The sequence below is a fragment of the Molothrus aeneus genome, chromosome 13 (genome assembly GCF_037042795.1).
Source record: "Molothrus aeneus isolate 106 chromosome 13, BPBGC_Maene_1.0, whole genome shotgun sequence".
Lineage (NCBI taxonomy): Eukaryota > Metazoa > Chordata > Aves > Passeriformes > Icteridae > Molothrus > Molothrus aeneus.
Window position 1 is genome coordinate 18,153,615 of NC_089658.1, and position 27,788 is coordinate 18,181,402.

Sequence of the window (27,788 nt, forward strand, 5' to 3'; positions counted from 1 at the left end):
CTGGCAAGAGCCCAGCAGGGCTTCCCAGGGGCAGGCAGGATAAGGAAAGATGCTTTTCCTATACACCACTTCTGTAGGCTGTGCAGCCACTGCTTCTGCTCCATCATGGGGCCAGGGATTTTAGCTGGGCTGGTTTAACACAGAGCTCTTGCTCTGCTCATTTTGGAGCAAAATTATATTGCAGAGTTGCCTCTTCTTGAAAGGCTCCAATCTCGTGTGTCAGTGCCAGATAAATAGTTTTCATTCAACAAATCAATGAATAGAAACAAAGTACAGCAAAATAATGTCAAGTCATTTCACTGATAACGACAGCTGCTGGGCTGCAAGGAGACAGGGAAAGCAGGAGGGGGTGTGGGGGAATAGATTAAAAAATGTAAAAAGCAATGAATCACAGCTGGGGGGGAAATCATAAAACCAAAAGCCACCACAGCTCCCACACAAACGTACACGGTATTTACTCATCTATTTCTAACAAAATTGCAAGTAGAATAGAAAGGAAAAGAGGGAGGGCAATGGTGAAAGCAAATTGTTCAAACTATCTTTGTTGGAAAAGCAAAAGGGCTTTTCTTCCAGCAGGAAGCAAACAGCATGGCTCCAAGAGCTGAGGGAGGGAATGCAGTCCCGCCCCTGCACCACCACTCCTTCCTCCCACAGGTCCCTGCCTTGCTGCTTTTGGGTCATCATTTCCTTGCTGCTGGTTTTCACCTTGGAGCAGTCTCTTGCTGTTTGCTTTTACAAGAGGAAATCCTCATTTTGGAAATGTGCAGCCCTGTAGGGCCAGTCCAGTGGTGTTGTGTGCCTGTGCCGAGGAACTTGACTGAACCAGCAGTGTTTCTCCATGGGTCTGTTTGGCAGGAGCAGTCTGGAAAATTATTATCCTGAGAAAAGACTTGATGCTGGGAAGGAAAACACAGCCCTTTAATCCCAGCTGCCATTTAAAGTTTTGTTATTCATCCTATAAGATGACAGGAGGGTTAATTGTATTCAGGCCCTAAGTTGTTCCAGGAAAGATTTTCCTGTTATCCTGTCCCAGACCAGCACTGTGACCCCAAACATGAAAAATATACCATGCCTGTAGCCTGAAAGGACTTGGTAAAATCTTCACTCCTTTCCCTCACACTTCAGAAGCCTCCACAGATGCACACTAAGGATTGCAAACTGGGAACCTTGTATAGGAATGGGGCAGAGCACAGGCCAGTGCTTCCCCCCTCCTGAAGAGGGGGTGCTTCTCTGTGGGTGAAAAACCAGGAACGAATGAAAACATGAATTTTATCTGCCTTGAGCCACCACCAGACCTTCTGGGACAGCACTACATGGAACTGGGGTGCCTGCAAAGCCCCTTCTGCTCAGAGACACAAACAGGAGGCTGAGCACAAGGTGACTGCAGGAAGGGACATCTCTTCCCTTGCACTGCTCGTTCCATTCACACAGGTTCCTCCGCCGGGGCACCAGGGCCACCTCCTCCCCCGTGGCACTCGTCCCACCTCGGTGAGGCCGTGCCCTGCAGTCCCCGGTGCGACAGCTCCGGCTGGTGGCTGCCGAGGGCTGTGACCAGCATTCACATGGAAACACTCAGGGAAAGGAACACGGCTGTGCCAAGGAAATGCCTGATCCTTCTGATATTCTGGTATCCACCTCCCGAACCACAAGGGACAGGAACCATGGCAGATGCTTTTGTGGAACACCCGACGTGCATCAAACACACATCACTGCTGCTTTCCACAGCGCAACGAGGGCACAGATTTAATTACACACAAGCTCTCCTAAATCAAGGAGAGAGACAGTTGAAAATAGGGTGGAAAAAAACCCAACATTTAATTCAATTTATTTAGCAGCATCTTTATTGCAACAAAGGTTTTGTAATAAAACGCAGCAAAACTAATGTCTCCACTTTACATGATTAAAAGCCATGGAGCTCGGGAGGGGAGGGAGGGAGCCCAATAAACCCACTGGAGTGAGACATGCAATTCTGTTAACGCAAACAGCAGGCACTTCATGTCCTCAAATTAAACACCTGAACTTCTACTGTGCAGAACAGCCAAGAAAAATCCGCAGGAAGAGCTCTCTGCCCCTTCCACAGGGGCACATGGAAAGTCTTTGTAGGGTTCTGGCACTCAAGGAAACAGGCAGCCCAAGGCAGGGCCCTCACCTGGCCAATGTTTCCCTTACTCAAACTCTGTTATTGCCTGGGCAGGGGTTGGTGTCACGGCAGCAGCAGGACAGCCAGACACACAGACACACACAGCAGGAGCACAACCCACCTCTCCTGGCAGGGAATATGGGTTGGAACCTGGGGTATGAGAATTCACCATAATTTCCTACCCAGGTTCAGGCACAGGTTCTCCAGGGTTAAAGCACTACTACACTATCCCACTCAGAAAGTTTTTCCATAGCCTATTTCCAAATGCCACTAGTAAGTAGGGAATGCATTTTCCATTCTAATACAATGAAGTTAGTTATTTTCAAAGCCTTGCTTGGTGCTTTGAGCTCATTTTTCCATTGAATTTGTAAAAATTAAGCAGTTCTGGGTAGATACTAATTTTACTGTGTTCTGAATAAAAAGAGATCATTGAGAACAAAAGGAGGTGGGGGTGAAACCCAACAGCTTTGCACATCCCACACTGACAAGGCATCACTGGAAGCTGCACTAAAATGGGGTGAAAGAATGTGCTTTCACCAGAATGAACACAACCAAACCCAAGCACCTCAAAAGACAGGAAACTGCCTGCACCAACACGCTGCAACTTCAGTATCTCAGCACTCAGATCCCCATATTTCATATATGTTCTTAAACATATGAAAACATTCATCTCAAAGACACCTGTGCCACTAAATATCCACCATGCAAGGAAGGCTCAGTCCTGCTCAGAGCAGGGCAGACACAGAGCCTCTGGAAGGCAGAGGGGCCTCCACAGGGACATAGCAACCTCTGGTTTGGGAGCCACAGCAAAGGCTCCTCCTCACATCTTTTTGCTCCACAACTTCCCTTGCATGTGCTCGCCCAGGATCTCACCAGTTCTGCTTAAAACTCACGTTAACCAAGAGATTTTTTAACATGCAGGAAGTGATGAAGTACAATCCCAAATATCAAACAGACTGGAAACCTCAGTGACATTCCCATCTCCAGAACTGTAAGGTACAGCCTTGTCCTGCTCCTAGGCCAGGCCAACACTTCACCATATGAGGTGCAGGAATACCACTCCCCCCAAAAATAAGGATGCAAATCCCTCAGCACTAACACCTTCCTACCTCTGCAGTCTCGATCAAAATGGGGCCTGTCTCCACTGGGAATTTAGTTGGAATCAGACTTCATCTAAGGCATCTCTTTTGCAAGAACTACAAAACTCTGGTGATAAATCCTTCCAGCACTTCCACAGGATAAGAGAGCACGGGGTCTTAAAGTGCTTAACTACAGTAAAAAGAAAAGAAAATGGTAGGAAAGAAAGAATCCATAATTTATGTTGCAAAACACAGCAGTTACAGTATATAGTACTTTAATAGCTTTTTGATGTATATATTTAAACAGTGGAAGGATGCATTATTAAAAATTCTATGTCAGCACTTATAATCACATCCTGCCTCAAATCCAAACCCAGCCCAGTTTACTCACGTAATGTTTAGTTCTTCAGTCCCCCAAAAAAAGCACTGTTTGATGAAGGCCATTTTTGTTCTGTTTTTTAAACAAAAAGATCAATTTCATCTTAAAAATCATATACATTTACATTCAAGGGTAATCACCTCTAGAAAAAGAACAAAAACACCCCAAAAAAGAAAGTTAATTTAATATTGAACAAAATATAAACAACCTTGGAAAAGGCAAATACTATCCATGGGTAATTTTATACATATATGTATATATGAACAGATATAGATATATGTATATATAATACAGCATAAACACGTTGGGAACACAATGGAATTCCAGAGGAACAGTTTATTTTTGCCTTTACCCACTGTTGTGTTGCACCTGTGCTCCTCTCTCGGTGCTGACTGTAACACACCTCAGGGATGCTGCCTTTGCTTCAGCCACAATTAACCGCTGAGAGAAGACATTAAGAGAAGACATTCCTGGAGCTGGGCTCCTTCTCTGCCTGCTAACGGTGTTTTAACTGATCCACTTGTAACCACTGCAATCTGAAAATCAGCAAACAGCCAGGACCAAGGCTCCCCACTGCAGAGGAAGCTCCCTGCAGCCTGTTGGCTTTGGCTCCTTTGTGTATCCCAAAGACGAGATCCTGTTCTCACACACGGCTTTTACAACCATGCAACTGCCCCAGCTCCCCTCGGTTTAAGTGAAAAACAATGCAGTTTGATCCGATACAGCCAGACTCTGCTAAATCCCAGAGCTCTGGGATCAAGCTGAACAGTACAAAATCAAGGAAAGTACAAGGTTACAACGTGTGGAGTTCTAAGAGCGTAAAGACTGGTTCCAGATTTTCAGCAGATGAAAAGAAAATCATGCTCTGCTTCTCTCTAGGACCAAAACAGAAAGAAAACGAAGTTCTTGGGTTTCTAAGAAAACCATTAAAACTTATCAGAGTCTCAGAGGCAAGTCCCAAAGGGAGAATTTTCAGGATTAAAGAGAACAATTTTCTATGGATTTCTATCCTAAATTACCTGTTGCCAGTTAAAAGTGCCTTCACACGCTTATGCTTTTCAGCCAAGCCTGCTGCTTAGTTAAAACCTCAGTAGCAAAAACACAACTGGGACTGCAATTCCTTGAGGGTTACCTGAAGCTGTACAGAAAGGGGTTCTCAAAGACAGCATCATCATCATCATGCACAGTAGTGCTAGAAAGGACCCAGGAACAGGGGACTGGACAGGGCATGAGCCTGGGAAATAGTCCCTCATACACGAGGAAGTTCAACAGAACAGCTCATATTGCCTCACATGTAAGGTCTCTCCACACATACTCTGCAGACCCTGGAATAAGAGTATTGAATTTCTACATTGTAACAGGATGCATACATATCATGCTGATGTGAGGGTGAGGAAGGAGTATTGCAAACCCAGCTCCAGAGTGAACATCAGGGAAACATCTCAACAGGATGCCCTTTGAAGCTTGTTTGAAAGTTTACAGTTTCTGATTTTTAACTTAAGTTAGTTTGCACCTCAGAATAAAAGATTGTTATGCCCATATCACAGTAAAGTATCAATTCACTTCTCCACTGAAATCAAGTACAATCAGGATAGGTTCTCAAGCTGCTGGAAGAAAAGAGAATGATTTATCCTACGGGAGAAGGAATCAAAGAACCTGGCATCAACTGATCTGAATCCAAACTTTAAATACGTTAAGAGGCAGCTTAAAAGTCTTTCTTCTTAAAAAACAATTAACATCTAGACAGGGGATGTGTCCAACTTGTGACCACCTTCTAAGGAGTGAGACACATCCCTTTCACAAAGCATAAAAGCTATATGATAGCATTTAAAATTAATAAAAGTTGTAACCATTCAGGTAAATTCTTGCTGTGTAGTGAGTAAATCATCCAGTATAATGTAATAGGATACCAAGGAACACACTGTAAAAATACATCAATTATGCCATAATTCTTCTAAAAAGTGAAGATCTGGTGCTGTAGAAGTACGTTATTTTCAGTTTCAGCTCGTCCCCCAAGAGAACACCCATGGTACTGTATTATACCACAGACATTGGATTTTATTTACAGCTTAAAGTTTAATAACTAAAGTTATTCGATCACCGTACTTTAATTTCCCGTATGGCACCAAATTGACTTTTAAAAAAGTGTCTGTGAGGGTGTGTACGTGTGGCAGGCACCAGAAAGCAACGTTCCATTCTACTCTCTCTAGATTCCTACACCTCCCTGTCCGGAGAGCAGCTGTGGAGCAGAGCTCTGAGGTCAGTCACATGGCCTTCATGGCAGCGATGCGAGAGCCCAGGTTCTCCTGCAGGTAATAGAGCAGGTGCAGCTCGTAGTGCTCGCCCGACTCAGGGACCCTGATGCTGTGTCTCTCCTGAGGGTAGATCTGAAATGGAAAATAAAGCCATAAATATCCACACGAGTTGAAGGCGCCAATATCTAAATCAGTCCCAGAGCCACATTGCACATGTCCGTGGAATGTCCCTGCAATAACTCTGCACCTGAACTGACACACCTCATCCTCCACTGCCTGAACTCAGGAGAACCCACTGGGATCCAGCTGTGCTGGAGGGGATCAGCCTGGCTGAGCAGAGGCAGCTCCTGGCCAGAGGACATTCCCCACTTCTGCAGTGTGGTCTGGGATCCCTGGGCTCCACCTGCACTGAGCCAGCAGGGTTTAATTAAATGCAGAACCCTGTTCCATGCTGCATGAACACTGCTGCTCTGCCTTCCAGCTGCAGATCTCCTCAGGAACAGCCTTAACTGCTTATTTGCCTATTTTTTCTTTTTGTTAATTCATAAAATATTAACATTAAAAAAAATGCTTGGCTCAAATGCTACAGTTTTATCCTAGAATTCCAAGGTGTCCAGCACAGTCATGGTACAAGTTCCAATTCTGGACTCCTCCAAGACACACACATTATTACCTTTACACTCTGGTTCTGGCCTTACCTGTAGATCATAAGGTTTCCCAGCTCTCACCAAAAAGCTGAGCAAAATACTGGTGTGTGCAAAGTGAACGTTCTCATCCAAGAATCCGTGTAGCAGCAGCAAACGGTTTGGTCTGGGAAAGCAAGAGACAAACAGTTCTAGACAGCATCCCACTCATTTCACAGTCCACACACACCCCTACAAAAACACTCCCCAGAAAAGAGTATTTGCATTGAAAACAGTAATTTCACGGTTGTAAACTGCTCTGGATAGACACATTTCTTGAGCCTGCTCCTTCCTCCTCTGAAAGTTCTTCCTGCACGTGCATATGACAGTCAGACATTTTATCTGAATATCTTATTTATTTCTCAGCAATGCTTCCTAGCTTGGACAATATGAGGCCTTAAACCTTGCTGATTTCAACTCTTTGACAAGAAAGCCCATGGCCCCATCTTGCTCTGCTGAGACAGCCTCAGAACATACAAAACCATCCCAATTAACTAATTTTTGTTTAGGTTAATGTAGCTCTAAAGTGCTAATCAAATTGAAGATACGTTTGTCATTTCTTTAGACACAAAATATAGTATAAAAGAGCTTACATGAAATGGTCTGTAATTATGCAAATGTTCATTTGAGTATTAAGTTTATTAGTCTTCGGTATAGTTTTTTTTTTTTTAATATTATTTAATGTGAGCATTTGTGATTAGAGAAATACCAAGAACAGGGAGATAAAAATGTGTGTATGAGGCTTGAACTTTCCTGGTAGGAAAAAGAAGACAAGAGCCAGAAGCAAACTCACTCAGAAGGAAACTTCTCAGCCTGCATGGCCACGGATCCCAGGTAGTAGCCCTGCTCGTTGTGCTCTGGGTGGCCCATGTAGCGCTCTGTGTAGCCCGTGTCGTAGAAAATCCACAGCGTGACGGGGGCTCCAGCTATGGCCACCTGCCAGTGCCACAGAGAGGGGAATGTCAGCACTGCCCCCTGAGCTGGGCACATCCTCCCTCCCACAGCTCCATTCCACTGTAACTGTGGAAGGAGCAAAGCAATCCTGCTGCCCCTGCCCCAGTTCACACACAGCACAGCTCAGCTTTGATCCATGCAGGCTGGAAACCAGGAAGAGCCTACAGGTAAATTGGAAGCAACTCTAAACATACCCCCTGCAAGGGATGCTGAGGGAAGTGCATTCTGTGAGGTTTTGTGGGTTTGGGTCCATTTGCATGTCTAACAGAAACAGCTCCCTAGGACTCCACAAACTACCCTGCATGGCTACCACCAGCTTGCAGAGAGGCTTATGGAAAAAAATACCCAGGAAAAAAAAACAAAAAACACCACAAAACCAGCTGAAACCCCTTTGCAAGGCAGGTGTTTGTAAAGGTAAAAATACAACAATTGTTAAGGATTGAGACAAATAATTATCAAACGTCCCAGAAATATTAAAGTTGGACTTAAAGAAAGCAAGAGTAGCCACAAAGAACAAAACACATCTCAAGGGCAATAACCAGCTCTTCCCACACCTCTACCCAAAAGGCAGTCTGGCTGTTTATTATAGTTGTCTAAAGTCAGGCAGGCACAAGAACCTCTCTCCAGTACCTCTCCCCATCCCCAGGCTGTCCTCCTGGCTGCTTCAGAACACACTGCTATGCAGCAGCATGGGCAATTTGATCCGGGAATAGATCAGTCTGCAAAGAACTACTCTCTCAGGGCCGAACAGAGGATGAGAAGGAGGTGTTGTTTTTCACCAGGATCATTTCTCTTACCTGGTTCACAACACTAAGAGCTCAGCTGGCACAAAGTGGGCAGCAGTTGACACTACCTAAGGTACCTTCAGCACAGAGAAGCTGAGATAGGTAGAGGTACAGGAGCACAGCTAAGTCATTGCAAGCTCAGCAGTCCAACAGCTGCTAGAAAAGCAACTTCTCTCTGAAGTCACCCAAAGAGAAGAATGTTGAACGAAACAGCCATTGCACTGTGTCCTAGCTTGTCTAGAGCAAACTCCAAGGTTTTTGTGCTGTCACCACCCATGGAAGTCACACTTTAAAAGAAAAATTCTGTCTGCACCACCAGAGTAAGTACTCAATGCATGAACATACCCTGAAGATATCTGACCTCTGTGTTAAAGCCATTAGGGAGAGGTAGCCTCCATAGGACCAGCCGTGGATGCCCACACGCTCCAAGTCGATGAAGTCGTGCTGTGATGCCAAATACTGCAGCCCTTCCACCTGGTCATCGATTTCTATCTGTCCCTGGCAGGGCAGAGACAAAGTTCTGCTAGTTACAGGCAAAAGTTACATTCTCAGGATTGCCCAAGGTAACCACCTTCAGAGCTTTGGCACTCAGGAGTGATCCATGCTCAGAATGCAACTGCCCCGCTTCATGTGAGCTGCAAATTGTATCTGTGAGGAGTCACAGCCTCATTATGAACCACCCTGTGTTAGGTTGCAGCTGGTTCACGACCTCAAACCAGGACATTTTATCTTTCCCACATCAAGCATCTTTCCTCCCTCAACTCTAACCTATACACACTTCCTGTCCCCAAACCCCAAGAGTGTCACACAGGCAGCGCTGGGCTCCTTCAGTGCTGGTAACACTGGCACTCAAACCCATCTCTGGCTGAGAACAGAGCCAGACTCAGAGCCCACTTACCATTTTGTATTTAAAGGCTCCTTCAAACTTCAGCCCTCGGTGGCAGGAGCCCCTGTTGTCAATGACAACGACAACATAGCCTAAAGAGGCCAAGGTGTTCAGCCGGAAGTACTTGATTCCTTTAAAGCGGTTGTTCACCAGCTGTACCTGGAATAAAAGAGCAGCACAGAATCCAGAGGTCAACTCCAATTTCAGGTTTTATTTATATTCACCTTCCTTTAAGTGCTTTAAACAATTTTATAATGTGACGTTTTCAAGATCCCTACTCCCTGCTGCAGGATTCCCTCTCCCTGCTATGCAATAAACTCCTCTCCCAGTAAAACAAGCCATTCTGTGTCACAGGTATGAAGAGCTCAGCTGAGGTCCAGTGAGGCAACTGGAGAGGAGGAGCAGACAGAACTAGGAACAAGGACTACCTGAATCCCTTTTCTCCCAGTTCCAGCTCTGCTACCCCATACCTGTCCTCAGACAAGTGGCAGTGCCTGGATCCATGACCTGGGAACAATGAATCCTTACAGAACCTTTAGCCAAGCACCTACTCACCAAACAGACAAAATGTCACCTGCTGCCCTCAGCACAGAGCAGGAAGTGTTCCTGCAGGAGAGCAGTGGAGTGATCCCTGCCAGCCCATCCCACTGCTCACCAACTCACCTGAGGGCCTCCATAGATGAAGAGCACTGTGGGGTACTTCTTCCCAGGCTGCAGGTTGTGGGGTTTGTACATCATTCCATACAGTGTGAACCCTGTGGAGCTCTCAAAGGAGAACACTTCAGGGGGAATGTAATCGGGAAGAGGACCTGCCATGGGAGGCAACAGAGAGCCTGGTTTTAACAGGAATGGATGACTAACACAGCTGTGCTGCCCCACTGTCCTCTCACCAGTCTCACTGCAATCCCAGTGGAGCTCTCCCACACTTTCCAGTGGGTGTAGCTGGATCCAGGCAGAGACTGGCAATGCCCCAGCCCTAGGTGAGCTTTCCCCTATCACATTCCCATTCCTGCTCTCCTGTGAATTACAGTAACTCTTCTCCCCTGACACAGCCATTACAGATGTCCCATCCCTTCCTAATCCCACTTAGGACTCCCTACATTAACACATGGAAAGCACAGGACATGGAGTATGCCTCAGGTAAGGAGAAATGAAAGGCAACAGAGATCCAGTGGAAGATTTAGCCCAAGAGCTGTCTCATGAAGACACGAGTAGGCAGCAGCACACACTATTTAAGAAGTGCACCTCCCTCCCCAGGAACACACTCTTTAGCAGGCACATCACACAGAGCAGTGAGTGCACTTAAATCCCTCCCTGAACTAAAACTGGCAGGAGAAAATTGGTAATTTCCACTCTAAATTCCTCCATGGTCTGTTTATATCCATTTGTTGCTGAGCTGAAAATGTCCCTCCTGTACTTCACAGAACTCCTCACACAAGCCTGAGTTTCAGAGAAGAGGCTGGTCAGCCACAACAGCAAATCTCAAGCAAGCATACACTGGGATGTCTTTTATCCTGTGATCCTGCTTGTCCTATTCCTGTTCCTCACCCATGCCATTACCTGCTGAATCTAAAATGGTAGCCCAGAATTCCTTAGTCCTATGAGCTGCATCTTCTTCTGATCCTGTCAGCCGGTACAGTGACACACAGTGGGGGTTCTTCTGATTACTGTACTTGCTGATGAACATGTCACAGTCCTGGGGAGAAAAAGAACACACCTTGAACTCCTCAGTGCACAGCCACAAGCAAGCGATCATTTATTTTGCATTTAGATCTTTCAGAAGATGCTTAAGGACTGAATTAAACCAGAAATCTGAGCACTTCTCCCTCTGAAACACTACAGTCCTTAACACTCCAAACCCAAAGATACACCTGAAAATCAAAGAGTGGCATGAGGACCTTGTCACACACCTTCTTCTGGGCCATGAATCCCTAGCTGGATTCCTGGAACTCCACCCAAGGCTGCTCAGGCTCATCTCCTCTGGTGATTGCTCTCTAGTCCACTGCAGGCAGGGAGTCAGGCTCAAAGAGTTTCAAACAATTCATCCCAGCTCCTTTTGCCTGAAGTGAGCTGGAGAGCAATGGAACCAGGAGGTCAAGTCTGGTTTCCAGGGTGGTTTTACACACTGACTGTACAACACACAGGAGGGCACAACCCTAAGATCCGCTTTTATTATATATCAACACTGCCCTGTCTGCTGAGTGGCAGGATAAGCCTGGGCTAAGGCAGAGGCCTGGCAGGTACAGGTACCTGGCTGACACAGCAGGCGTGCGAGTAACCGCGCTCCGTCAGGCGCTTCACCTCCCCGGGGTTCTCGTAGTTAACAACGTACAGGTGATGCTCCAGAGGTGAATCTTTTGTGCCTTGAAAGTACACCAGCTTTTTGGCTTCATCCACATAGATCTGCCAGGAACAAAACAAACAGCACATCCCTCAATATCCAGTTCTACCACCCCAAAGCCTCCCCCAGTCCCTCCTGCCCCGCTTCCATAATGCTGAGTTGGAGCCCAGCAATCTGCAAGGGATAAACCAAACAAGTGTTCTCACTGTCTGCAACTCTGTCAGTTTGATTCAAATGATCAAAGAATTCATTCAGCTCAGAGCTAGAAGAGCAGTGGTTTGAGGACCATTCCCTCCTTCCTTGTACAAGTTCACAAGTTACACAGAACAGAAACACTGTGTATTTTGGCTAAAACCACACTGGATTAATAGATTTATGCTGATCCCTCCAAGGAACCATCTCCCTGCAGTGTGTGTGGCAGGATATCCATGAAGCAAGAGCAAGACTTACGTTGGATCCATGTCTGCCAAGCACTTCCCATTCCCCACTGGTAATTGCTATCTCCTCTTTGATGAGGCACTTGAAGTCACCTGCAAATAGCCAATGTACAGAGATTTTTACTCCTAAAAATATTTTGCCACTTGCATAAAAATATACTGAACAATAGGCAGGCAAAGGAAATATGAGTTGTTAAAAATTGAGAATTTTGCAAGAACCCTGCTTTTATAAGATGATTTTATTTCCCTAAGAATGAGGGAGATTTAGCAAGGAAAAGAAGTCATATGGATTCAGAGAAATCTAATCAGCCCAAGATATAATGCTATGTGGGAAAAAGACCCACAACAGTTGCATGAAACTAGGACCTCTAGTAAAATTAAGTGCATTTTTTGTGCATACAGAGGTCAGTAGGTGCCTTCAACACATACTAAGTAAATTAAGTATCACAGCATGAAACTGTGAATTTAAGAACACATGCTGTGGAAAAAACCTCTCTGGGAGCTTTGCACACAGCAATTTCCTGCATCTGAGCAAGACCAAGTTCCAGCAGCGAAGAGGAAAAGCCAACTATGTCTCACAGTATCACAGGGAGCTTGTTTCCCATCTGGTTTTTGGAAACTTTTCGTTCTAGTCCATAAGGAAGGATCAGGGTTAAAGCTAAGGCATGCTGAAAACAGAATAACCCCTGTACAATTTCCAGAGGAATGACTGTGCACTGAAGTGCTTTCCTGGACAATAGCAGAAGTTTCCAATAAGACCCTAATTCCTGCCAGCTGGAAGGACATTTATTTCCTCACAGGTCAGCAACAAATGCCCAATTAAAGCACCAGAACAATTGCCCTTACTCGGAGCAGGGAGGCTCCCACAGGACCGTTTGTACTTGCTCTCCTTCAGAACCGAAGTCACCTTGTACAGGTGCCGGAAGCCCGTCTTGCACTCGGAGGCAAAGATGAACTCTATCTCATCTTCGTGGCTTTCAGGGAAGACATAGAAGATATCATGGATCTGAGGAGACAGAGCAGTGGGTTATTGTTATCAGCAGGACACTGGCACTGCAGTCACACAAAATATGATCCTCCTGCTGCTCAACACAGACCACACAGTCCAGGCTAACCGTGCAGCACTGATCCTTACTGGGAGAACCAGTCACACTTGGAGCCAGAGGGGTTTGCAGCCAGTGCCACATCCCTGCAGCTCCAGCTTTCTGCCAGTCTAACTCTATATCCTGGTCACCCAACTAATTAAGTTTTTCTGCACCTGCCCTTCTAGCTTAGACACAGAGGTGGGTCCAGCTCTGCAGACCTCTGTCCTGTGCTGCCTGCAAGTGAAGGATTATTCAAAGAATGATGAGCTGACATCATCTTCCCACTCATCAACATGCCAGCTCTTGCTTCAAGGGACAATCTCTGGAGGACTTGGGAGCATTTTTCTTCACAGTATGAGCTGCCAGTCAGGAACCACTTCAGACAGTAAAAATAATGGAGAAAGGGAAACTCACTGCACCATCCTGAAACCAAACACTAAGGAGAGAATGTGGTATCTAAGACAGCAGTACAGTGACCATTCACTGGAAGGCTTTGTGCAAATGCTCTCTGCTGAAAGATGCAACCATTGCCAGTGATTGATGCTCCCAGGCACACCTCCAATGGGATGTCACTGCAGAGAAAGGATCTTTATGTGCAGCAGTGTGAGGAGAGGCACAGTTTACAGCAGTGACCAGGCACACCCATGACTGCTCTCAGCACAGGCCCTGCAGCTCACCTCCCAGAACATCACACCCTTAATCTGTTTCACCAGACCAGATGTAGTTCAGGAGGGGTTCAGTGCCTGTTAGCTGACTCTCAGGACTGTTCACCCAGTGCCATCTTGATCCATGATTGTTGCCTGGAGAATATTTCATCTGGTGGCACTGCTGGTGCTAATAATTGGCACCAAGAAGCTGGAGAGTGCCAGTGACACTGTGGGGAAGGGGCTACCTGGGAACACCCAGAGCCCAGGGCTCTGCTCCAGGCTCTGAGTACTGCATCAACTCAAGCACAGCAGGTCTGTTTTCACCTCCCAAATCTGTTCTCTGCATCCTGTTTTTTACAGCAGGAAGCACTGAATATGCAAGAGGGGATCACTCCCCTTGGCAGTGCAGTAACATCAACAGTACTTGAGTGCTACAAACTGTCAGAGAAGGCTGAAATTCAAATTCTTACATTTATCCAGATGTCTGTCGTTTCTTCATAAATAATGAAAGGTGTAACAGAATCTGGTACAGCATCAATAAGTTTCTGTCTTTCCATTGCATCATCTTCTGTGGGGATGAATAATGCAGGAGGGATCAGGACTATCTGAAGCCGAGTTTGGGAGCGATCCAGCAAGATGGACCAGATGCTGTTGAGGACACAGATATTAGAGAAAATAACATGCAACCATGAGTATGGCACAGGCCTGAAAATCCCAGCAGACACTCAGTAGCACTAGGTGTTTTGAGGGAGTCAAGAATATTCAATTGCAGATTAAGTCACGTGCAAAATTTCACCCACATAAACAAATCTCTTCCATAATACAAGAACCTATTTCACTTCATTTTAATATTGCATAAGCACTGCAAGTTCAAAAGTTTAACTCATTCTGTTCTCCCTGATTTGAATTGTGCTTCGAGGGAGAAAGAGAAAAGAAAAATCAGAGGGAATAATGAAGCAGAAAAAATTTCAATTGAAATTTCTGGGTGCTTGTGAAAATACTATTGTTGGATCTACACCTGGCAGAAAATAACACTGGCACCTAAAGGGACCAGCAGCAGCCCCTGCCATATTCTGATGGCTTTATATGTAGCTTCAAAAATAATTCTGCAAAAAGCAGGATAATATAGAAAATGTGTCCCTGGATTTCTTTCAGATTTGGATGGGAAAGAAATTAAAAAGGTGAAAGCCATCTTTAGATTCAAAACCTGGTGGAGCACACTTCTGTAAAACCACGGAAACATCTGGGTTGGAAAAGACCCTTAAGATCATTGAGTCCAACCATTCCTCCAGCACTGCCAAGCCCACCACTAACCATGTCCCCAAGTGCCACATCTACACAGCTTTAAAGTCCTTCCAGGGATGGTGATTCCACCACTGCCCTGGGCAGCCTGTGCAAGGGCTGGACAACCCCTTCAGTGAAATATCCTTTTGGAGAAGCTTCTGGTGAGTTAGAAACACTGTACTACATCATCTACAGGGTTAAAATGACATGCAAATGTAAGTAGCACTTACAGCAGGTTTTCTGATCAGTAAGTCTGGTCAGCAAGGATGGTCCAGTGGTTAGGGCGCTAGCCTAGGGCCTGGGGGACCTGGGCTCATTTCTCTCCTCAGCCACAGACTTCCTGCGTGACCATGGCAAGGCACTTAACCTCTCTGGGCTTCAGTTCCCCATCTGTAAAATGGGGATAATAGCACTGCACTCTCTCTCACAGGGATGCTGAGAGGACACACACATCAAAGGCTGCGAGTGCCCAAACCCAAAGCAGTAGGGCCAGGGAGCAGAGAAAGACACAAGGAGGGCTCTGGTTTGGCTTTTGGAAAAATGGTCCCCTTTGCACAAACAAGTTGGTAGCAATGTAAAAGTGAAAGCAGGCTTAAGCTGGAAGAAGACAGAGACCACTACAAATCTGCTTCTGACTGTATGACCCCAAACCCTCTGAGCAGAGACAGGATTAACATACGCACTATTTTCCTTCTGGCGTCCACCCAGCTCTAGCAATGTACTCTACTCCTTCAAAGAGGATCTCGAAGGGCTGAACTAGCTCTTTATCCACAACATCTGCAATCTGTTGACAAAGCAGCAATTCAGTGACACTGAGATGAACCCCCACAACCAGTTTTTCATGCACGACGAGAGCCTGGACACAGAAGACTTTTTCAGTGCAGATCATGCAATTTAGATTGTTCAGCCTTTGCACCACAGGGGACTGAACCCCGTCTGGAGCCAGACCCCAGCACAGCAGGAGAGCTGCACACTGCCAGGACAGCGAGGGCCGGGACCAGAGAAATCTGGATGCTGCTCACAAACCCATAATTCATCTCTCACAACTCATTTGAATTCTCAGTTTCCCCCTGTAAAGGGGGGGTGATTTGTACCAAGCTCTTTTGTAGGATTTGCATGGATAGATGCTGAACATGCTGCATGACACCCAGTTATCAATGTGGTTCTGATCCATGAAATGCAGTGCTGCAGTCTGTCCATGCTGGGCTTGGGAACAAGTCCCAGTGGTACCCAAAGGGTCCTGAAGGCATTCCCTGCCTTTACTGGCTGACACCAGCATCACTATCCCAGCAGGTGACTGCTGATGGCTGAAGTAGCTCAAGAGTTGGGAGAATTCCAGTAATTTATGGCTGCTAATGTATCTGTTTGATAAGATTAATTTCCCATCTGTCCAAAGATCTTGGACAGATCTGTGCTGTGGAAATTTCTGCATCTGTTTAAAACATCCCAGGGCAAAAGCAAAGTTCATCTCTTCCCATATGTTCATGCTTTTGTAAGGTGAGATACTGTATTTGCAATCCAATTTTCCCAATACCTGCAGCCAATCCAGAGATCAGTCATATAAGAAGGTCTACCCACCCAGACCTACAATACTCTGCTCTGCAGCTGAGCTCACACACCAGTGGTAGCAAAGAAAAGCACAGCCTTGAGAAATACTGCTGCACACTGAGTATCTGCACAGGAATGAGCCAAGGGCACCTCCCCCAGAGAAGCCAGGAAGCCATCACAACCAGGAAAGTTTCTCTGTACTGAACTGGAAAATGAATTTTACAAAAAAATAAAAAAATAAAAAATAAATCACAGCAATTAAATGTATTTGGCAAACAAACAGAACATAGACTTACTCTGCCTTCTGCATTGATTGTCACTTCAGAGATCTTGAAAGTGACCTTTGGATTTGCTGTACCTATAAAAACAGATGTTAACAGTCAGGCATTGATTGTTTGCTGTGTATTATTGTGGTGTTATTCATGCAGGACTGGAAAAGGCAAACAGCAGAATGCTCTTTGATCAAATAGCCCCCCTGCATGTCTGAGAGACAGCACAGAACCAGGCAGGGAAAAAAAGAAACTGCAAGTGTGGGGAGATTTAGAGGATGTAATCCTGCAAACAGATCAAGAGCCACGCTGCTGTCCCAGGCAGTCTTTTCTCCCACAGTCAGTGGATGCATTTCCAGGGTGGATGTAAATGCTCAGGAGTGACTGGGATAGCAGAGCAAGCTTTGGTTCACTGTTTGGCTGCTATTCCAAGGTGGTACAGAAAAAGTGATCCAGTGCTAAAGAGCATCTGTGAAAATTAAACACCTAAAAACCTACTGCCATCACTAGTGCTATTATGATAATAAAGCTACATATTCTTTAAGGGATTTGGGCTTTTGTTAGCTTGTTTTCTTTGCATTAAATAGAACCATGGCAAAATACTCTCAGAAATCTGAGTGTTCCCACCACCAAAAAACCACAAGGTGTCACCTCTTGCTTCCCAGCCTCTGAGCCTTTCTCTCTCCTTGATACAAGAAGTAAATCAGGAAATGCTTTTCCAGTGAACTGGGGAATTGACAAGATCTGAATGAATTCTGCAGCTTGAAAAGGTCAGCCAAACAGAAGATATTTCTCCAAAAAATGAAGATTTCAAGAGTGAGGAAAGAGAGCAAACCACTGTTACCTGAGCAATGTGTCCTGCTGTGACAGCAGGGAAATCTCAAAAGAGTTGAATTGTTCAAACTTGCCCCACACCTGACAGTGAATCAGCCCTCAGCAGGTCTGCTTAAATCCCACTTCCCTGCTTCCAGTGGCACTGCACTTCAAGCCTGCCCTCAGCCCTTCACTGCTGAAACCTCCAGACCACCCACCTGTGTGCAAATGTGACCACAGGTGGTTTTTCTAGCAGGCTGCACCAAGATGGGTTTGCTGTTCAAAGTCCAAGAGCAGTCCTGGAGATCAGAGTCCTCCAGAACTTGAACTGCCAGAGCACTGCCAGCAGCTAAACAGAAACCCTCCCAAAACCCCAAAAGGCTGTAATTCTGGAGCTGCTCCCTCAGAAACACAGGGCTATAATGACAATCAACTCCTCAACAACTCAGGTTTTCCAGGATCCCAGAGAGTGGCTCAAGCAGCGACAATGAGAAAGGGTTCCTGCCAACTCCTGACACCCAGAGCCCTCAGTACCAGCACAGTCACCAGTGACTCACCCAGCCTCCAGAGCAGCTTCCCAAACACATTTGCACTGCCTGGACACCAATTCAGACTACTCAACACCTCTCTGCTCTAGGCTTGAAGAGTCACTGCTGTCAGCACATGGAATAAAACAGGGATGTAAGTTCAGGGTCTCACCAGTTTTGGGGTACCGGAAGGAATCTGTTCTTCTTGTCTCCAGCATGGGTGATGTGACATGGATAATTTCTACCTCTGACTCATCATTTTCTTCATAAAGAATTTGAAGAACTTTACCCCCATCCAGTGCTGTAAATGAATTAACATTACAGAATTACAGATCAGGATTATCAGTTATTGCAGGCATCAATACTCTCTCAGGAGCCTGAGCTGATTGGAAGGATGAAGAAAAATCCAATAAAGCCTGTGACTCATGTTTCAGTAAGCAAAACACTGAGACTCCTACAACTCCCACCACTGTTGTAAGAAGGGAAGTCTCTCCCCCCAGTGCTCACAAAGCCCCTGGAACCTGCCCCCTGGTGCAGACAGCTCCAAAGGAGACAATTTCCAAATTGCATAAAGGTAATAAGAGCTAGAAAGAGAGAGTTCTGCACTGGACAGAGCCTGTCAGACACCCTGGACCCCCACACTTACTGGGCTGTGCCTTTGGGCACCACCAGTAGCCAGTGTATCTGTCAAACTCCTCCTGCAGCACAAAAGTAGCCACGCCAGCAGATTTTGGATCCTCCTCAACATTGGCCAGTTCTAAAAAAAGACACCAAAGAATTAGTTCATGATGTGCTGCAGAACCAAACCAGTTCTGCATTATCCCAAACACAGCCCAAGTTCACCCCCAGGGAACAAGTACAAGATAATAAATCTCACTGCTCAGCAGATTTGTTTTCTGCTTCCAGCCTTCTCTGTTCACGTATTTAGGGAGGATTTAATCCTCTCTGACATGGCAGCTTCTTTTAGGAAAGGAAAGCCATTTTCTCTTCTTACTTCTACCTAATCAGGCTCTCAATTAGGCAAGGAAAGAAAATGTTCTCTCTACCTGAGTTCAGTGAATTGGAACTACAACTTAAGAAAATCAAAATCCCAAACCTTTCTGAAGGACTGAAACTGAAGACACGAACATTCAGAAAAATGAAAGCATCAGTTTTTCATTCACTGTATGAACCAAAAGTAACAGACTTACATAACATCTCAACATGATGACATATCCATAGGGCTTCAATATTTTTCCTGTTACCCTGGAGGTAACTTAGCAGCACTCCATAAATAATTATCATCTGAGAAGGAGTCATTGCTACAGTTTATTTTTACTGTACTTACATAATATTTTAATATTAAGAATTTAAATAGTCTAAAGCATTATTATGAAGTGTTGGAGATTTCAATTAACTAAAATTTAAATTATAATTATATATTTAAATTATAGTTTAAATACAAAATGAAATTGATTTTACAAGTGTTTTATCCACAATTTCCCATTTTCTATCTTCCAGGATAAATGCCTAAAAGAGAGTTGAAGAGGGTAAGAAGAACCTAAGTTATTGAGTATGAGGGGCAAGCAGAAGCCCCAGTGCTATTCAGAAACAGCCTAAATTGTTCCTAAAAGTCTCTGCAGCCTGATTTCACCGTGACAGAAACTTTCCTCCAACTCTATTCCACCCACAGCTCCTCCACACAAAAAAGGCTGTTCCAGTGAAAAGCAATGTGCTGTGTTTCAGGAGAAGAGCCCTTCCATATGCATCCAACAAACAACTCATTCTGCCAGATTGCACAGTGCAGGGAAAAAAATCATCCCACAGTATCTGCACTACAGGAAGTCTATAAATGTGACAAACAAGGTGGAAAACAGTGGCCATTACCCCCATTTCAGAAGAACCTTTAGTGCCATTGCTCAATGCAGTCTAGCAAGAACAAGTGCAGAGGAGGTAGAGGAATTTAATTGAGGATGCATTACCATTGTGCACAAACGTCAGCCTCCTTTCTTCCCTGGATTCTATATTAGATATCCAGATGTCGTTGCAATGGATAAATGCAATCCAATTTGGATCAGCTGGACAAAGCTTGGGATCCATCCGGATATTTGGACAACTGGTCTCTACCAGAATGGGTCTTAAAGGCTGTTGCTATTTGGAATTAAAAAGAAAAAGAAACACAGTAAGGTATGGTAACACAGGAACACACCCACTGAGCAACCTGGATTTCAGAAGACCACAGTAGTGTGGACACTGACTTCAAATACATGTTTAGAGAGGAATCTACCCACTTTACACACAGAAAAATACTATGCAGATATTTTATAGGGAAAGTTGTGCCTCTGCCATGGTCCCACCAGGCCTCTTTCCCCAGAGCTGAGGATCAGCCCCAAAACAGAGGGCAGCTTGTGTAGAGAAGTCTGGCACTTTCTTAAAAACAGCACTCTAAGAGAGGGTGGCAGAACATGCAACCTTGTCCTCCAAAAGCAACTCAAGATACAGTAAATTACCCTTGACAACAGGGTTAGACAAACACCCGGTTCTATAATAATAATAATAATAAATTATTTCAGCTTTGAAGGCCAGCTTCAAGAGAGTGAAGGCTGCTTGTTCTGCAAGTTTTACAGTCAAATAGTGTAAAAATGGTGTAATACATCCATCACTGACCACAGAACAGTGACCTGGAAACTGCAGCCCAGGGACAAAAGTTGTCTAAGTTGTCTCTGATGTGACATCTGACTCCATGAAAGAGCATGGAGCCTTTTGTTGCTTTTTATGGACACTGCTAGTCATGAAAAATCAAACAATCTGGTGTCCTGCCTTGCTGCCACAATTTTACCACCTCTTATAGCCGTGCATCTGAGTTTCTACCATCATGGACACACACCCCTGTGGATAACCCTGTTTCCAGGTTATCAAGGTCACTTCCTGTGCCAGTGCAATAACTGCTGATGATCTGCTCTTTGCTCTCACTCCAAGCCAAAGGAGGTCATTGCCAGAGCAAAGTCCTGCAGTGAGCCAGAAGATGAGTAAACTCACGGTGAATCCATGGGGGCCTCCATCTTTGACATGATAAATCCCACTCCCTGCCTGGAACAGGAAGGTGCCGCTCTCTCTGTGGTAATCATAGGAGGCAATCCCAACAGTGCCGATCCGCTTCCTCTCCCGCAGCAACTCCTCTTCCCGGGAGTACATCCCATAGTCCAGGATGGCCTGAAAACAGGCACAGAAGCCCAATCAACACCTCTGCTCTGCAAGCCTTACCCTGCTTCCAGGAGCAGATGGCTGAGCAGACATCCTCCTCCTCCAGAATCCTGCTGCCGGCTGGGAGCCCACTCCTGCTTTGCCTCTGCCATCAGCACTTGTAGCTCTAGGCCATGATCAGATCCTACACAAACATAAACTGACAGCCACTCCTCCAATAGCAAGGCCAGCATTATTCCCAATACTCACTGGTGTAAGAAAGCTCAGACTGAGGGTCTGTTGTTTCTAGAATGAGCAGGAGAGGCTCTGCTCACTTTCACAGACATGCAGTGACTGGTCTGGTGGGAGGAGAGCACAGCCGGAGTTTCACGTCTGGCTGACAGCCCCGGGAAATAACACGGGGAAAAATCCACCTCATTCCATGTGGGGTTTGTCCCACCTCCTCCAGCCTGCCATGGTGCATGGGATGGGATGGTGCAGGCTTGCTATGTGCAGCAGGGAAAAGGGAATCCACATCCCAGTGAGTGGGAAAGGGATCCTCTGCTCCAGCATGAGTCACGGAGCCACTGACTGATCCTGGGGGAATCATCACTTCCCCTGCAAGACAGCAGGGAAGTGATTGGAGACTCCAGGCTCCTTCAGCAATCCCCAAGATCTCACAGCACAGAACTTGATGCAAATTAGCACCTGTCATCTCTGCCAGCAAAGGAATCATCCAGCACACAGAGAGGATGGAACTCTAAACACTGAGGAGAAAGCTGTGCTTCATTTTGGGATGGCTGCAGGCCTGGCATGTACAAGGAGAATCTTCACATTTTTAAGACAATAAACTTCAAATTTTCACTATGAAAACCCCAAATCCCATATGCTTGAAGCAAGAAAAAAATCAGGACCCACCGGAAAAAGATCCAGAAGAGGCTTCCAGGAAAGCAGCAGGACAGCAGCTTTGTTTATGGTTTTGGGAATTTCAGAGTAGAAGAGCGTGTTCTCCCTGTTCTCCCCAGACATTGCTATTGTGAAAGTGAGGTGAAAAAAAAGTATATTAGCTTTCTGTTAATAATCCAAACACTCTCAAAGGCTGCCCAGGAACAGCTTCCCAGGCCGTTCCTACCAGCAGGAGTACTGATGGTCTCTGCACTGCAGCCTCACTCTGGGAATTCCCTGCTTCACAGAAGTGCAAGTCACAGAGCAGAGAAAGCAGAGAACAATGACATCCATGCTGCTGAAAGCACTCTGTGCTTCTTACTGCCCTTTTATTCCATAAGCTTTACAAATCAAGGAGGGCTATTGTGCTAATCCCTCTGTCTGGGATACACAGCCTGTGACCTTTAGGGAGGTTTGAACATCCCTGTCCTGCTCCTCTCTCTCAGTGATATTCAGATTTCTGAAGGCTCCTGCCCAGGCACACGAGGATCAGTCCAGAGAGAGCCAGGTGTGCTCCAAGGGAAGGCCAAGCCAGATTTATAGCTCAGGAACTGGTACATGGGAAAGCAGATCTCATCCTAGGGGAATCAATCTCAACCCACCCATGATGTGCTGGAACTCAGCATCATCCAAGGATTATGACCCCCATCTTGTGAAAAGAAAAAAAAGAGCAGCAATTTTCTGACTATGTCACTGCACAGCACATGCAAAGACTCTGTGAATCACAAACCTGAGCTTAAGCAAGCAGCCTAAGTGGCAAGTGGAAGGGCTAGAACATGGCTTTGACTCCTAGGCCTCTGCTTCAGCCATTGCTTCTCTCCCTAATCCAGGTTTTCATGGATTTATGTTCAGCTACTGCAGCTCCTGACAAAAGCATTCCTCCACCACAAGGTCTGCTCCAAAAAACCACTCAGAGGGTTGCTCACAGTATCACTTATGGTGCCAAATCACTTCTATCAAGTGAACATTAATTAGTGCAACAATGCACAAGTGAGGCACTGAATCCAAGGACAACAAACTACAGGAAGTTTTTTATTATTAAGACCAAAAATGCTGAGAAAAGTATTTACTCTTTAAGCTGCCCCTGATCTATGCTGCTACACAGGATTCCTGGAAAACCTGCTCCATCGGTAGCTGAGGCACAAAGGACTTTCAAAATTACACTTCAAATCTCTGCTTTGGAAGGAAACTTTGAAGGAGAACAAGGCTCCACCCAACAGCTGCAATAAGAGAAAGGAGATAAACCTTTCTGCAAAGGTTTCTTTATCTCTGAAAGAAGATAAAGCTCCTGCATAGCTTTTGGAGAGAGTATTACTTGGAGTGACAGGAAAGAGACTGAACAGACTTCCAGCGCGGGAACATGCCCCAAAGGACATTTCCCAGCTCTTTTCCAGGCCTAATGGGTCACCTCCAATCGTGCCACTCCCAAGGGAGATTAACTCACAAGTTTTAATGAGCTATTACAAACACAATCATGACTTTTGACCAGCAAGCGTGGCCTGGAATCCCTTTAGATTTAAGTGCCAGGAACACCCAGCTGTCAGGAACAGTCAATCCCAGAGAGCCCTGCAGTGACACTGTCCCAGCCAGCTCACCCAGATAGTAGATCCTATCGGAATGCGGTCCTTCGGGGTCATTTTTCTTCACAAAGGTGAAGTCATGAGGGGCTTTTGCCATCATGTATCCATGATACTTCCGTGTGTCTGTGAGCAGTTTCCGAAGCTGGCTCCAGGAATGCCTCTCTACATAGAAAGGTTCCAGTTTTGGCTGCTCCTCCCTCGGGACATGCTCCTCACGACCCGCAGTCTCAAAGATTTCCAGGCCCGGCTGTTCAGTTTCCATGGCTGCTGCCATGTTGCATGTTTCTGGAAAAAACACAACAGCAGAGCTTCAGCTCCAGCAAACCCTCGCTGCACACTCCCAACACACCCCACGGCAAAAATGCTTTAAGAAAACCATGCTTTCACATGGGGAATAAAACCCACAGCACAAGGAAGAGAACTAGGAAATATTCTTCTGCTCTGGAAAACAGGCTGGCACCACCTAGCCTTTCAGAAAGGACTAAAGACTTCATGGAGCCACAGTTTTATTGTTGTGTTTCCCATGCCCACACATACCAACCACTCATGTTAGATCATGAAGTGGATAAATTCTTCCCCTTTAAGCTCCCACCTGCTTCTTTCCCTCTAAGACCTCCACAAATCACCTCAAAACACTGATATCAGAACAGGGGATGATTAGGAGAGGAGCAAGAGCTGGGACACACAATTGCTCAGAAGAAATAACACTGGTGGCTGATCTGGAACCATCAGGCCACACAACAGGCTTAGGCAGCTCATCCTTATTCCCATTATTCTCCCATAACTTCTTGGGTTTGGTTGTATCTCCTTTGAAACTAAGTTCAGAAAGGTCTAGCAGTGATCACCACTATTATATTGTCCCAATTACAAATACCAGAAGAGGACACAATGAAAAAAGCATCTCCCAAACAGATTTATCTGCAACACAAGCCTTATCTGCCCAACAGGCTGTTAATTCAGCAGATATCTCTCCCTGCAGGGTTTTACAAAGTGTATCTGAGCTGAAATTGTCAGCCCAGACGTCTGGCAAGAGGAAACCAAGTCCTCCCACTGTAAATCCCAGAGCTGAGGGCAGCTCCAAAAGGATCCAAGCTATGAACTCCCGTCACATAGTTCATTCCTGGAGAGCCCAAGGTGTAGGGTTATCAATCCTCAAAGGCAGGGAGGGGGTGTCTATATATAGCATGGAAAGACTGCACAAGTGTTGTGTATGCTGCTGGGGCAGAGCATGCTGGCCTGACAAAACACTAACACAGCCTAAATAAAGCATTTCCCTCAAGCAAACAGGCACTGAGGATGGCTGGAGCTCAAGGCACAGGCTTGGGCAGCTGGCAGAGCTCCCTGGTGGACTGGCTCCTCCATGGCTCTCCAGAGCAGCTGAGACATCTCCCCAAAAGAGTGAAAAAGACATGGTCTGGACCTTGACACAAACCCATCTTAACACAAATAGCTTAGTTTCACCTTTGGCAACACAAACAAAACAAACACTGGTTTTTCTTCTGCTCACACTATTTACAGCACAAAAATCCAGAACAAAAGAGCCCTGTCCAAATGGAAGAAGGATCCAAGGCATGCACTGAGCAGCGCTGTGCTCGAGGCAGCGTCAGGAACTGACAATGAATCTTCAAACCTGAATTGCAAATCTCGTTTCATGTGAAGAACTCCAACAAAGAAAAAACCTCCTTTCCCCACCTACCCCCAGATGCTGCTATTTCTTAACCCGACCTACTTCTCGCAGGAAAAGGGATAGAAACCGAAGAGCAGGAGACGTTAACGAGCTAATAGCAGTGGGAACGGCCACCCGGCACGGGAATGTCAGCCCAGGGGGATGCTCCCGGGGGTCCTCCATGGTTGGGAGCAGGTCCCGGGGGGGCGGCGGGCACACCGCGGGGGTCCCTCCACGGCAGGGGACAGATCCTGGGGGACCCTGCACAGCCCGGAGAGGACCTCGGGGCGTCCCTCCACGGCCAGGGGCAGATCCCGGTGGGCCCTCCCCAGCCAGGAGCATATCCCGGGGGAACCTGCACGGCCAGGGGCAGATCCCGGGGAAACCTGCACGGCCAGGGGTAGATCCCGGGGGAGCCCCAAGGCCGGGGACGGATCCCGGGGTGGAGACGGGCAGAACCCGGGGATCCCTCCACGACCGGGGCGGCGGCCAGGCCTGGCCGGGGGCGGAAGGGGGGCCAGCCCGGGTCAAGCCCCCTCCTCTCGCCCACCTCAAGAGTCCTAAGGCCCCCAGGGGTCCTCCCCGGAGCGGAGCCCCCGAGGTTCCCCCGGTACTCACGGAGCTCCGCGGCGGCGCTGCTGCCGAGCCGCCCCGCCGGGCCGCTGCTGCCGCTTCCGCTTCCGCTTCCAGGAGCGGCCACGGGCACCGCGCCGGAGCGGGCACGGCGCCGCCTGCCAGCCGGGAGGACCAAGGGCGGGAATGCGACATCCACCCGGGCACGGGGACCGGGACACGGGAAACAGGGACATTTGCACAGGGACTGGGACAAACACACACACTACACCATGCACGGGAGTCAGGTCACGCAACCCCCCAGTGCACAGGCACCCTGCAGTTTCAAAAATCGCGGTTTTTTCCTCCCCAAAAAATGCTGCCACCTCCACACTGATATGCTTCCCACAGGGGAAAGAAATTCCCAGGTGTAATAACAAGTGTTAAACCCCGGGCACACCCAGTGCAATGAACCCCTAAAACACATTCAGCCTCCAGCAATGTGAGCCTCCCAAAACAACCCCACGATCCAGAGCTGTGAGCCCCCACCCAATGGTTCTACCCCCAAATTTCCCTTTGCAAAGCACAGTCCTTTTTTTCAAAGGAAAATGGTTTTTTGAACCCCTATAAACCAGAAAAAATAACTTTCTGCAGGTGCTCCCTCCTAAATTCAGGTGCAGGTGGAAGCTCGGGTAACACTGGGAGCTGAGGGCTGGTTTTCCCCACACGTCGCCCCAAAGGGTCTGTGGGGTTTGTGTTCCAAATAAAGCCTCTTGGACCATTGCTACAGCTCACCCCAATAACGCCCCTGGGACCATTGCCACAGCTCACCCCACCTTCTGTGGTAGCTTCACAGCACCAGGGGCTGGCAGAGGGTGGAATCCTCCGTGCAGGGCCAGGCTGGGCCAGGGACCTGCTGTCTCCACAGCAGAGATTCACAGGGAAAATCCTGAGGCGGGGAGAGGCCATGGCAGGATGGGGCTGAAGGAGGATGGATTTGCTCTTGGAATGAGGATGGCCAAGGGCAAGGGGCCCTTGTGTGAGCTGCTGAGGAATGAGTGGTGGGCTTTTTGGAAAGAACAAGACAATGCTGTCCTTTTTTAGCCTTATTATGATAGAATCACGGAATCGTGTGGGTCAGAAGCAACTTTAAAGCTCAGCCGGTTCCAACCATAAGCAGGGCCACCAAAATCAGGTTGCTCCAAGCCTCATCCAACCTGGCTTTTAACACTTCCAGGGATGAGGCAGCCACAGTTTCTTTGGACAGCCTGTGCCAGTGCTGGGCCAGCAGAAGGCCCTGGGGCACAAAATAATGACAGTGTAAGAGTTGAAACAGGTTGCACGGCTGCAGGATTGCTATTTGCTAAATTCTTATCTGCCTCTCCTGTCATGGCTGAGATGGAGTCAGTCTCTTCTACCAGGTAACATGCTACAGGACAAGGGAAATAGGTTTAAGTTGTGCCAGGAGAGGTTTAGTTTGGATATCAGTGAAAATTTCTTCACAGAAAGCGTTGTTGAACATTGGCACAGGCTGCCCGGGGCAGCAGTGGAGTCCTCATCCTGAAGGGATTTCAAAGCCGCGTGGATGTGAGGGCATGGCTTAGCGGCGGGCTCGGCAGCGCTGGGGAATGGTCAGACCGGATCCGGGAGGGTTTTCCCAGCCCAGCAGACGCTGTGGCTCAATGACTCCCACCGAGGAGGGCCCGGAACCCCTGAGGGCGCCCGGCCATGGCGGCCCCGCCCGCCCCCCGCGGCGCGCGCAGGCGCGGGG

General features: G+C 46.9%; 1 protein-coding gene across 1 annotated transcript; it reads right to left on the reverse strand.

Moving 5' to 3' along the window:
- Positions 1-3,477: 3,477 nt before the first annotated feature.
- DPP8 (dipeptidyl peptidase 8) lies at positions 3,478-26,129 on the reverse strand. Its single transcript, XM_066558696.1, has 20 exons — positions 26,084-26,129; positions 23,815-24,084; positions 22,193-22,305; positions 21,131-21,304; positions 20,074-20,242; positions 18,759-18,869; positions 18,285-18,413; positions 16,800-16,861; positions 15,639-15,739; positions 14,142-14,319; positions 12,786-12,945; positions 11,953-12,032; positions 11,412-11,564; positions 10,722-10,857; positions 9,825-9,970; positions 9,174-9,320; positions 8,621-8,773; positions 7,330-7,472; positions 6,552-6,663; positions 3,478-5,985 (listed from the first exon to the last, which is right to left on the reverse strand). The coding sequence occupies exons 2-20, from the start codon at positions 24,071-24,073 to the stop codon at positions 5,863-5,865; spliced, it is 2,649 nt and encodes an 882-aa protein (XP_066414793.1). The 5' UTR covers positions 24,074-24,084; positions 26,084-26,129; the 3' UTR covers positions 3,478-5,862.
- Between the last annotated feature and the right edge of the window lie 1,659 nt (positions 26,130-27,788).